Raw genomic sequence first — 12,959 nt, 5'->3', positions numbered from 1 at the left:
TTGGGGGTGCCCAGTAGGGGCTATCTTACAGGGAAAAACCAGAACGGGTTCCCAAAGCAAGCACCTTGAGACCCTTTGGGGTGATTAGTGCGCTATATAAGAAGCCAACATTACATTACATTACGTCCTCATCCATCAGAGTCAGCTCAATTGTGCCTCACGTTTTGCTGAGCGAGTGTCTGGACACGCCCCTTTCCCTCCCCCTGGTCCCAGATGGGGGAATACTTAATCAGACGGAGAGCGAGTCCGCACGCTGCTGTCACGACAAAGGTAAGCCTGTCTGCGCCCATCCACGCTCAGCACGAGCCATGCTGCCAGTCGGCAGCCGGATTTAGGGTCACAGCGCACTTTTTCTCAGGAGGCACCTTGGCTCTAAAACTGACAGGTAAGCACCAGTGTAGCACACTCTTGGTCACTCTGAATATGGAAGCCCACTGGTCTTGCAACCATAGTCAACTTTTTATTTTTATTAAACTCCAAGATACCAGAGCTGTTAAGAAACACTTGAGTCCCACAGGCACAGAGAAAACCCCTCACTTTACCCTACGCTGCTCCCTTATCAACACAAGATCACTTATAAAAAGTAAACTGGAAATTCTTGAATTCATACAAATGTATAACTCAGAGTTCTTCTTCACCACCGAGTCTTGGGCAGATGATAGCTCCGGCCCAGACGTAGCGCACACTATTCCTGCAGATTACTCTTTCCTGAGGCTAGATAGGGTGGGATAGAGAGGCGGCGGACCAGCACTTGCTTCTAAACAATATCTTAAGTGAACTAGTCCAAAGGTCTGCTCTTCCAAGGACCTCAGGCTCTTTCAATGGACTATAAATATATCGGATCAGGTGAAAGTTTCTGATACTATTGGTCATGTGTTGGAAACAAAGGTCTATTTTGAGGATTTTACGGTACTCAGCGAGTTTAATTTCCATCTTAAAAAATCTTGAAGACAGAGATACTGTTAAACTGATTGATCTTATAAATAGCCTTGTCTTGTCCCAAAGGCAATTGCCCCCTCTTACTTGGCTGGCCACACACTAGAGGGCATATTTACTAACGACCCCCCTTTCATTTTTTCAGAGTCAGTACCGTTGACATAGTCAGAGCATGCTGCAGTGATGTTCCATGTAAACATCGCTTTAAAGCCAGTCAACAATTTCAACAACAGTGTGGCTCAACTTCATTACTGGAAAGTAAATTTAAATCCTCCGCCCCTAAAATTACAAGCAACTTAGACCAGGATATCTCAGACAATAATGCCTGGCTTACTGCAGCTGCAGATCAACTAGACCCACTGAAACCCCTTCACAATAAAATACTGTCCCCCTCTCAACCTTGGTTCTCTCAGAACCTTCAGGATTTGAAGCAGTCTTGCAGATGCCAGGAACGACTCTGGAAACTTAACTACGATCTGCTGGAAAAAGAAAAATATAAGCAAAAATGTGCAGAATACAAGGCCCAGATCTTGAATGGAAAATCAGTCTACTTTTCCCCAAAAATTGTTGCTACAAAAAAATCTAGCAAAGAACTGTACACCACGATCAAAAAACTGGCCAAACTTTGCGACAAAAAGAAAGCTGAAAACAGTTGGTCTCTTTGCAATGATATTGCTTTATCCTTTCAGGAAACAGTTTGACATCTTCAATACCTTCTCCAGCTTGTTAGGGGAAACCTGGTCAGCTAAAGGCACCATAAAGAGGGCGGCTTCAGGGCTGGAGTACTCTCAAAACGTCTTGCAGAATCCTTCTACTTCTCCTCGTTCTCTCCGGCATCGACAGACCAAGCGCAGGACGTAATCGTTACCACTCGGTCTGGGTCTCCGATGGATCTCTGCCCCCTGTCTACCCTGTATTCGTTATCAGGTACTGTAGCCGGCTTATTAACACCCATCATCAACAAAATATTTAGGCAAGGCTCCTTTCCATCAGACCTGAAAGTCGCTTCAATTCTACAGTTGTTAAAGAAAGCACATCTGGATCCTTCTGCTGCAGCAAATAACGATTGCCCTATCTCTAGGCTTCCCTTTCCCACAAAAATTGCGGACAAGGCAATTTACAAGGAATTGACCCTATTCCTGGAATCAAACAACTTAGTGGATCACTTACAGTTTGGGTTACGCGCCCAACACATTACTGAGTCGGCCTTAATCACTGCCTCAGAGGAATGAAGTTGCAAAAAAATTTTCGAAAAAAACGATGGATTTAGGCCCAGAACCTTGTACTGGGGTGAATGTATGACATTGTTCTACATTCTGTCCATCAACTGTTTTTTGCAATTTTCACTCAGAGGAATTAAGGGCACCACTGAATAGGTAAAATCCAGCAGCTCTCATTCTTCTTGATCTTTCAGCTGCGTTGGACACAGTCAATCACAAGGTTTTGATTGACAGTGTTGAATCTTTAGGCGCCAAGAGTCCAATTTGTTTCTATGGATTGTTTTCTTTCTAATTCCTTCACTCTTTCCTGTGATGTCCCGCAAGGATCATCTTTGAGTCCTACACTGTTTAACTTATACATCACACCATTAGTCATTCTAATTAAAAAACGGAGTTTTTAAGTAGTCAGTTACACCCACAATACCCAAATTATCGTCTGAGTTTCTGGCAATAACCAAGAATCAGCTACCAATTTCTGCAACTGAATGCAATAAATTAACTGGATGCTGTGTAAATGCTTAAAGCTAAATTCCGACAAAACTGAAGTACTACTACCTGGAAACAATGTCTCCTTTTGGTCCCTTGACTGGTGGCCAGTTGATCTTGGTCCGGTCCCAACCCCAGTAACAGAGATGAAGAATCTGGGTGGGACATTTGATAATCATCTCTCTTTCGACAAACAGGTAAATGCAATGACTTCTAGTGCCTTTTTTTACGCTAACAATTCTGAGAAAGAATCTGCCTTTGATTCCATAGGCGCTGAGGAAATTAGTACTAACCGCCCTTACCCTTTCCAAACTAGATTACTGCAATGGTCTGTACATCAATCTACAGTAACGGCTCCTCAATAAGTTACAAATACTGCAGGATTCGATGGCCCGTCTATTTGCTCGGAATACCCAGACACAATACAGCCTCTAAGGCATTACTGGAGCTTCAATGGCTGCCAGTTAAGAAGAGAATAGACTTTAAGGCACTTTGCATCCCCTTTAAAGCCTTATATGATGAAGAAATTCGATATGTACACTCGTCCGAGACCACTTTGGTCCTTTTCAGCAGGCAATCTCATAGTATCCAACTTTAAACGAGTTTGCTGGGGGTTGGGGGGGGGGTATTTATGGCACAACCAAACAATGGGATGCCTTACCTCTGCATTTAAAAAACAGTCCGTCCCGGTCTGTTTTTAGAAAGAATCTCAAAACTTGGCTTTTTAACCTATTTATCCGTAGCTGGGTTCAACGCCTTTATCCTTCTGTGTTAGGCTAGCGCCAAGACGCTCTCGAGCATGTGTGTGCTTTATAAAGCGTATTTTCATTTATTTTTGTGATTTAACATTTTGCAGGGCCTTGATAGCCGAATAAGTTAAGAACTGTCAGGAGGGTCAGTCCTACAATGATTCTGTGCGAGAGCTATGATTTCTGCATATCATTATAATTCTTACTCAGGGTAAAAATAAAAAGAAAGGAATGACTGTGCACGAGAGAAAAGGCTACCATGTATTTCTGTTAACTGATTCCTCCCTTGTAGAGAGTGTTGAGTTATGACAGTATAGCAGAACAACTAAGAGTTTAAAATCCCATTCTAACAACCTTAGAACAGAAAGACCTCCCAGGTTCACAACACAATAATGAACATTATTAGACTAATCTGCCGCCATTTGTTTCTTTAAAAAGTCTCACGAAGCACTAGAGAAGGCAGGGTTAACGTAAAGGCCCTGGATGCAAAAAATAGAAATGCCTCAAGAAACACACTGGTCGTAATTTACTAAAATTCTTCAAGCACTATATTAAAATTAGCAGTGCTGTGCAAAGGGTAAAAACATGTGCAGTGTTGTATTTACAGACAGCTGTGTGCTTATAATGTCATTATTGGTGACTGCACCCACTGAGCTGTTTTACTGCCTTATATTGGGGTAGACCTAGGACTTTAGGGCCCACAAACGGAAACCATAACAACAACAAGCAGCTCCTCTGCAGAGCACCCAGCCACACACAAGCTTCATCCATGACACCTAGATTGCAGAATGAATAACCGAATATGTGTTTCATTCAACTGGCTGAGCAAGTTTCTGCATTCTGCCAAGCATGGAATTATACTACAATGTGTTGCCTTAACAGACCACTACAACCGCTTTCCCCTCGACCAGGTGGAACCCATCCAACCAATCTGCATTAAAGGCCAGCTCGGCATGCTGCTGCTCAGCTAAGCTATGTCATATACAGAGAGTGCTTCACGCCTTTGTCAGCTCCCAGGAAACAACTGGGAGAAAGTATTGTAGCCTCCAGCAATCTAGTTGACCACGTGAGGAGAGGCCAATATTTTAAAACCAAAGCAAGCCAACCCATTGTTAAAGCAGCTCTTGGTTTACAAGATTTGTGTTATGAATATCTACAGAGGTGCAACACAAGTTCCTGCAGCCTGTAGTAAGCGCAAGGTGGCCACCACAGCTAAGTCTAACTACTCAGACACCTTATTTATTGACTGGGATGTGAGATAAAGGAAAAATACCTGAACACAGTCGAGGGAGCAGAAGGAGAGAAACACTCATGTAGCCCACCGCCGCCCTGAGTACCACTTTTGTTTTGACACAGAAACAGCAATGGTGTCTCTACCCCGTGCCAGGGCTGCCTGCCAACAGTCTTTGATTGTGAAGTCACCTGAACGTTACACAGGGTTCACCTACAACATTAAAGAGATCAGCAATAGACTAGACTAGACTTATTAAACATAGCAGCCATATTTGAAAGTTGAGTAATTTTTACGGGTCTAATGTTGTGTAAGAATTTTAAGAATGCCATCAAAATCCATTAACTTAATTCCTTATGATTTTTCATATTAATCTACATTGTATATGTTTGTATAACAATTAAAGGAAGAGGTTTTGTCGTTTTTAAAATACTGTTTCTACAAATTGAAAGTGCGGCGAACGAGAAGCAAGTGCCGCGCTGAGGCAGGGAGACCAGAAGAAAAGTTGTCCCCAAAGGAAGTCAAACACCTAAAGTGTAAGGATATAATTCTTGGCCGGTGCTTTATCGGAGGAAAGCGGAAACAAAAAGGAGGGACAAAGAGGCAGGCTTGTCCATTAGCAAGCAAGGACGCTCACAGAGACAAATAAAAAGCAATGGGCAAGCAATGTGGGGAGCTCAACTCCAAAAGCAAATACAACAGGTCGCTAAGTGACAGGGCAAGCACTGTTTAGGCTCGACCTAAAAATCCAGACAGCTGTAAGAGGATGAAATTCAAGAACAGATATAATAAGTTGAGTGGAAGGAAGCATATGCTCAAGTGAAGAGGAGAGGATGTAGCCTTAAGGCTAGAACGGTCGACCTCGAAGCTGGGGAACCGGGTATGAGTCTCGGCAACAATGCTAAACATCCTGTGATTCTGGGCAAATCACTTGATCTCCCGTGCCTAACAAAAATGAATGTGTCCTTTTATAACGAAACTGGTGCTATTTAAAGCACTCTGATACCCGATGTCTCGGGTCTAGTTTGCGCTACATAAAACTCTAACAAAAACAAATGTAAAAGAAGAAGAGGGTAGTCTAGGAACACTAAATTTAAGCTGACTTTATTACCTGCATTGTCATACATGACCCTAAAAAAATATATATTTATCTTGAGAGATCGTCCAATTGGGACCTCCCTCTTCCCCCTAAAGTCTCACCCCGTCCGGATGCCATGTTCATACATCTCACATGGCACTTTGAAGGTGTCAAGAGGAGGTGGTGACAAAGCCGAGAAGCCTAGGGAATTGTGTAAAAAAAAAAAAAAACAACTAAGTGGAAAATTCATTGTAACAAGGGTATAGCCTAACGGATAGAGCGATCAACCTCGGAGCTGAGCTGGGGAACTGGATTGTAGTCTTGGCAGGGTAGCCCAACATCCTGTGATTCTAGGCACATCACTTGATCTCCCTGTGCCCAACAAAACAAGCATTGGCATAGCCAATAGGTCTCGCCTTTGGGACCTTATAAGTGTTTAGCCATGCAACAATTGATGTTATTGCACCAAGGATATTGTGCTGGATAACTAAACATTTATAAGGTCCCAAAGGCGAGACCTATTGGCTATGCCAATGCTTGGTACTAGGGTCTGAGATCCTGTCGCAAAGCACCTTTTTATCTTTATGGGGCCATGAGTTTCTAATTAGAAACACATGGCCCCATAAAGACAAGAGATCGATGCTTGTTCTTAACCAGCAACAGGGTAGTGTTTTTTTTTGTGAACGTTTTGCAGCGATTGTGCTCCAAGACTTTTCTAGTTTTTGCGCTCAAACAGGTCTAAAGTGTGCCCTCAAGTGGCAATTCGAGGTAAAACACAAGGTAAAAAAATTAAGTTTGCGCGAAACCGGTAGAAGAGCATCTATGTCCAAGAAAAGGACGCCTCAGGGCAGAATCTGTCACCGTGCCCCTGGATACAGATACCACTTTTTTTCTGAATTTAGAAATCAGCAACTCTATGAGTCAACCCAAGAGCAACGCACACGCCTGGCACCCCGTCAAAAAGCACGAGAAGCAGAGATCGCTGCCTGCCAGAGTAAGACTGCATTGGGTCTGGGCAAAAAGCAGATTTGTTTTACACATGTAGACAGTTCTGAAAAGTAAACATGCATAGCGCGTAATATTAAACCTGCTAGGGACTATAAAACGGAAGAGAAAGAAACAAGTAGAATACCTTTATTAAAAACCCGTTAAAAACGTCCTCGGCCTTTTTCTGGATCTCGGATTGCACTAAAACATAATAATAATAATAATAATATAATAATAATAATAATAATAATCCACATTTGTAAAGCGCACAATCACCCGTAAGGGTCTCTAGGCGCTGGGGGCCGTCTGGAAGATTAAGCAAGCTATTGCCCAGAGTCACATGGTGCTGGGCTAACCTGCCACCGGAGCCGGGGATCGAACCCTGATCCCCAGATTCCAGCGTCAGTCGCCCTGGCCGCGGCGCCACACCTCTCCCACATCTACATATACAGCTGATTAGAGATGTGCAAAAGAATTCCCCTCACAAAAGAACAAGACTGAGTGATGGGGCAAAACAATGCGTCTGCAAAATCCTAAACATGTCGGAGTCACGTATGAACTTCAGAAGAAACTTTACCGGAGCCGGGTAGAAGCTGGAGTGGCACAGACCTAGTGCACCAGTAACAAAACACGCACACGACGAATGATAACCAGTGGAATGCCATGCAAAGGACTGGGGTGAAAGGTGCTCTTAAATACTGCACCCAAGTCCTGGAAGGCTGTCAGGCGCAGCGCTGCAAACCGGGCATCAAGCTGCATCTACAATGTACGAGCACTCTGTCAACAGTCACTTTACACCTCTGGGAGATTCATCACTAACACCGCCACCGTCCACATCTAAACACAGCCGATGACAAACTCGACACCCTACTCAAACTCAGATTCACACACTAAAGAATCCTTGCAATACAAAATTGTAAGTTGGGAAATGCTATCAAATACTAAAGTACACATTTAAACACTACAACGCATTTCAGCAGTTTGGAATTACTTTGAGAAGCAATATGCCCAATAAAATGCAGAATCTACAAGATCCAGTTGATACAAAAGTTTACATCCAAATTCACATCTGGAACACAATATGCTGCGCTTCCACATCGACAACCAACCAAAATCACAAGGAAGAGGCGACGTAACTTGATACTCTTACAAGACAACGCGCGGCCACAATTCAAAATTTTAAGCGCTCGAGTCTAGCCCACATATTTCACTACCACGGCAAAATGAGTGAAATTTCTCCTCTATTTAGTCTCAATCCCAGAGATAGTTCTGTGATCCTAAAGTTGCGTAGGCTGTGATCTCATCTCAAAATAAAAGATTTGCACCAAGTTCTGAATCAATTAGAAAGATCCCCTTGCATCACTCAAAGGTGACGGTGAAACAAATAATTTCAATATTATTTGAATACACATGCAAGGCGACCCCCGATCATGAAGGTTAAAAACCAGAAAGGATAAAGCTGTGGCCGCCATTGTTTGTATTGAGCCCGTGTTAGGAGTGGTGTGCGGTGCTTTACAAAAGTGGGCTCCAGCTGTGAAGACAAGCAGCAGCTGTTTTGAAGCACTCGTACTTGTGCTGGCATCCACCTTGCAGGAGCAAGCAGCGGGGCGCGAGAGCCATTTGTTTTCAATTAGCATGCACGCCACTGCTCGCTTCCGCAAGGTGGATGCCAGCACAAGCACAAGTGCTTGAAAAGGAGCAGACCGATTTCTAAAGGTCATCTCCTAGAGCATCGCAAGCGCACTGCCTAGGCGAGACCTAAAAAATGAATGTGTCCATCTGCAACACACTGGTGCTCATGTAAAGCGCTCGGATACCTTCGGGTCTAGTTCGCGCTATATAAAACTCCCCAGAAGAAACATTTGTAATGCTGGGACTAGCATTACTGAAGGGACACTATTGGCTGGCTCCACCTACAGGGACTAAAGTAGACCATTTGGAAAAATGATGTTCAAGAAGATGGCCTATAAGATTTCAAACACAGACATTTGTATAATGTTAGCTCATTTGGACCCTCAGAAATTCTCCGCCTGACAGTTAGCAGGGAATGCTAATATAATCAAACGCTCCAGTTTTGGCAAGATAATGCGGGTTTCCCACCTGGTATCTTGAAATTGGAATACAAAAAAGGAGGCAGTCAAGACTTTACTTCGTTCGGATTGGGCTTCTCTCCTTAGTTCTGCTCTATGGAACGTTTAACTGACAACCAAAACTTCCCTTTCTCTCAAGCACGCCAGCTAGATATTTTTTAGAAAAATCTAAGTTTTCATGCTGACACCAGTGAACGGCAAATCATAGAAAACGGTTATAACATTAAGTTACACGAATTGTTAATAAATTACTAAATATTTATTTAAGACGTCAAATAGGTAAATCATTGATAAGTTAAAGTATCTTATACGTACAAATCTAATATCATATAGTTAATACATGATTTCAAGTACCAACCCCCTTGAAAAGTAGTCCGTATGGGCCCACTTACACACGGCTGCCGAAATGCACATTCGTTTGTATGTAGTCTCAATTAAAAAAAAATACCCACTACTAAAATGCATGATAATTGGCAATTACGTGGAAGGCTAAGAGTAGAGCATGATGTTGGATGGGAATTGTCCGATTTGTCAAGTAACCATATCCACTGCAATATCTGAAGCCTTGCCCCAAGATTTCAAACGAAACTTAACAGTGATGAGAACACATTTATTTTTGTGTTTGGGATAGATTTCAGAAGCTGGGCCACTTGCTTTTAGCTCAAAATACAGCTTTTAAATTGAGCAAATCGGACAAAATAGCGATTTTTTTTTTCGTTTAAAAAAACGCACAAGTTATAGTGGTCTATAAAACATCGTCGACCTGAACACTACTTACACGGACCGTCCGTGAACTCAGCCTCATCTCCGCAGTCGTTAGTAAATCTTTAAACGGATGTTATTTGCCTATAATTTTTGTACTTCCGGGTCACATGACAACCAATCCCAAAGCTGAAGATAGTCTGGGTATTGTCTGGGAGGGGGAGGTTCTGCCAATGTATACATTGACTACGATTGGCGCATTAAGGTTCACCCGAGCCATTCCCGAAGTGCTCATTAGCTATGACGTCAGCAGGTGCTCGACATGGAAGTACCTTTTAAACAAGCACTGGCAAAGCCAGTAGGTTTAGGTTTTGCCTATGCAAACAATCCAATAGAAACGATTTCAGTTGGAAGACTCCCTATATTTTTCAGCCAAAAATGTCTTTATTTCGTCTGTCTCCGACCTGACATTGCTTCTCCTTCCAAAGAAATCAATGAGGAAATTACATTCTCCCGACTGCTTTTCTTTTTTTAATCTCCCACTTTCCTCTTCTAAACTGTTGGCGTGTATGCTATGCAAGACCTATTGGGGTTGTGAATGGTTTTGACATGACTCAAAGTAATAAAAAGAGAGTGGTATGTCGCAGCCAGTGCTGACCGCGTTATACCCGTTCTACAGTAAGGGGTTTCAACCTTCCCAGGAGAAAAAGACTGCAAGAGTCTACAAAGACAGTTTCTTAAGTAGGACTTTGTACAAAATCAAAAGTATTAATTTGTAACATGACTTTTCTGCCCATGTTTACTTTAAATTATTAGTCAGGGATCACAAATACAGCTCTACAACACATCTAAAAGTGCTTTCTACTTATGTTTGTTTTTTGAAGTATGTACAGAGAAGGGCTAAAAATACTGACTTTAGGTGACTTCGCTTATTTTTGTACTGGCCAAGACATTCAAATACCGGTGGTGCCAGTAGAAACCGGCCATGTGGTAACCCTATCCACAGCAGCCCATGTTGCTGTGCAACATCTTTAAAAAAAAATTGCTCTGCGAAAGCTATTTGGCTTTGTTAATGTTTTTTTTTAAAGATGTTTCACAGCAGCACGAACTGCTGTGCATCATGACTCAAAGTAAATAACAACAAAGCAGTATTGCATATGTTGTGTCTTGTGAGTTAGAGATGATGAGACCCTTTTGGTTCCTGACCGACTCCGCAGAACAGTGATGCAAGTGCTTGAGCGTGGTTGATAAAATTCATGTGGGGGCCCCAGGGGGAGCAGAGCGCAAGCGGTCTCTCCTGGGGTCTTTCGCCCGGATGGACCGGCCCAGGACAATGGCAGGTAGGCAGATAGGAGCGCGTGCTGTGAAAACGTCACAGTGCGCGCTGAGGGAGGTTGAGAGGCGGCAGCCGGGTGGCGGGAGGCCGGAATTTTTGTGAGTAGCGAGTGTTTAAATTTGTGGTGCGACGTAGGTTTATGTAATTATTTTTACCACAATAGCGAGTGTTATATTGGTGTGCGAAGTGCGTTTCTGACATTATTTTATCTTAATAGCGACCGTTTATTTGGTGCGCTGAGGTGCGATTCTGGTTTATGCCAATTATACCATATTAGCCTGTTTTCATTGGTGTGCTTTGTGGTGAGACGTCGGTTTATGCCTTTTTTATTACATATCGAGCATTGGTATTGGTGTGCTTTGAGGGAGGCTGAGAGTCGGCAGTTGAGTGGAGGGAGGCCGGAGTTTTCGTGAGAGTGTCATTGGGTTTTTGCCATTACTTTTGGCTATAGCGAGTATTTATATTAGCGTTTTTTGGACTGGTGACAGCATGTCTTTGAAAGCGGAGGTGCTAGAAGCGCTCCGGGTCATTCAGGAGGCGGGCCGGGCCGATTTATTATCGGCTGAGGCCCATAGAGTGGCACAACATTCCCCAGTCAGGCCACGGAGGCAGGCGGCGACTGGAGTTCAGCGCGCAGTGGCTGCTTGTTTACCACAGAGCTCAGTGAGGGGGCGGGGAACCGCGCATTTAGCGAGAAAAAGGCCAGCCAGTGTCTGTGGTGCCAGGAGCACAGCGCGCCCAGTGCCGAAGAGGCAAACACACTCCCTGTCGCCAGTTGGGGCATCTGGGGACCGCGCTGCGGTGAGTGGTTGGCACCCATGGTAGGTAGGGGCACTCAGACTGGGGCTGATAGTGTATTTTGCTTGCACAAGGCGCCTTTTAGAGGATATACCAGACGAGGCGGGAAGCGTGGCGGGCAAGTTAGGTTGGATGCAGGTCATGTGGTAGAGCCTCAGACCGTAGCAATACAGCAGGCATTTAACAGAGTATGCAGGAATGCAGGATGATGTTGCCATTGTATGTTCTAATCCTGCCACCTCACAGCAGCCCCCATTGCTGGTTCTGTATTCTAGCGACTCTGAGGATGACCAGGTGGTACAGGAGCCTTTGGTACTTAATGAGAGTTTGTCAGTAGCTAATGAGCCTAGTAGTGCCATGACACAAATCCATAGGGATGTTGTTTCTGAGAGCCCTTTGGTTGATGGTGTTGGTAATTTGCTCACCAGCGTAGAGCATGACCTGGGGAATGTGATGGACAGCGACTACGCAGGTCAGGCCAATGATTGTGAATTTGATGTAGTGGAGGTGAGGGCACAACAGCACCCATCTTCCCAGAGCTTAGAGGGACAGGTTTGCAACGGCAGGGAGCCACTGAGCCGTTTTAACACTGAGTATATTTTTCCTGTGCCAGATCCCCCCCGGGACAGAGGTCTCATCGGCTCGCCCAGGTTATGTGGGAGGATGAAGGCCAGTGGGTGTGGTTTTCACATGACAAGTCACATGGTTGTGACAAAGAGAATGTTTTTCAACTTTTAGAGCCAGTGACAGGCGTGTCCCAATTCTCTCAATTGTCATCGTCTAAAAAGGCAAAGAAGAATATCTCTATTGCACCCACACATAAGGGCAGAAGAGTTGGGAAGCCTCGGCCAGCGGCGCAATTTGCGGTGGCCAGGAGTACTACGGGGTTCGGCGGGTCAAGCGCGGATTTCCTTCAAGCGGGCAGACCTACCGAGCGGAGGCCTGCCAGAGACTGGTCCCGATTTGATGGAGGCATAGGCGATGGCGAATGCCCTAGCACCAGTACCAAGCGGTCTGGTGGGAGGGATTCAAATTTTACTTTTGATGAGGACAGGACTATCTTGGAGGAAGGTGAATTATTTGATGTGCAAGATAATGATGAAGGGGTAGAAGAAGAGAGGGAGTCATCTGGGTTAGGGAGGGCGGCAACTTTTTGTGCTCCCTCGTTGCAGAAGTCAAGAGCGGACCTGACAACTACGGAGAAGCTACAACGTGGTAAGCAGCGGAATGTCATTCAAGAATTTCAAGACAGAGCGGAGCAAATTCCTAGAGGTAAGCAGCAATGGTGGTCTGCCTGGGATTCCACTTGTCATAATTTGAACGAGAGGGTGGGGGAAGGTTTGAAG

General features: G+C 44.3%; 1 protein-coding gene across 2 annotated transcripts in view; it reads right to left on the bottom strand.

Moving 5' to 3' along the window:
* The window catches only part of GATAD1 (GATA zinc finger domain containing 1), a 111,979-nt gene extending 102,309 nt beyond the window's left edge, over positions 1-9,670 (bottom strand). The window contains exon 1 of one of the 2 annotated variants that reach the window (XM_078663644.1): positions 9,556-9,670. In XM_078663644.1, the coding sequence (XP_078519770.1) occupies positions 9,556-9,582 (27 nt within the window). In that variant the 5' untranslated portion in view covers positions 9,583-9,670. The remainder of the gene's footprint in view (positions 1-9,555) is intronic. The other variant, XM_078663645.1, reaches the window with a different exon arrangement.
* Between the last annotated feature and the right edge of the window lie 3,289 nt (positions 9,671-12,959).

The sequence above is a fragment of the Lissotriton helveticus genome, chromosome 10, assembly GCF_964261635.1.
Source record: "Lissotriton helveticus chromosome 10, aLisHel1.1, whole genome shotgun sequence".
NCBI lineage: Eukaryota > Metazoa > Chordata > Amphibia > Caudata > Salamandridae > Lissotriton > Lissotriton helveticus.
Note: the sequence above shows the minus strand (reverse complement) of the source record. Positions and strands in the feature narration are given on the sequence as shown.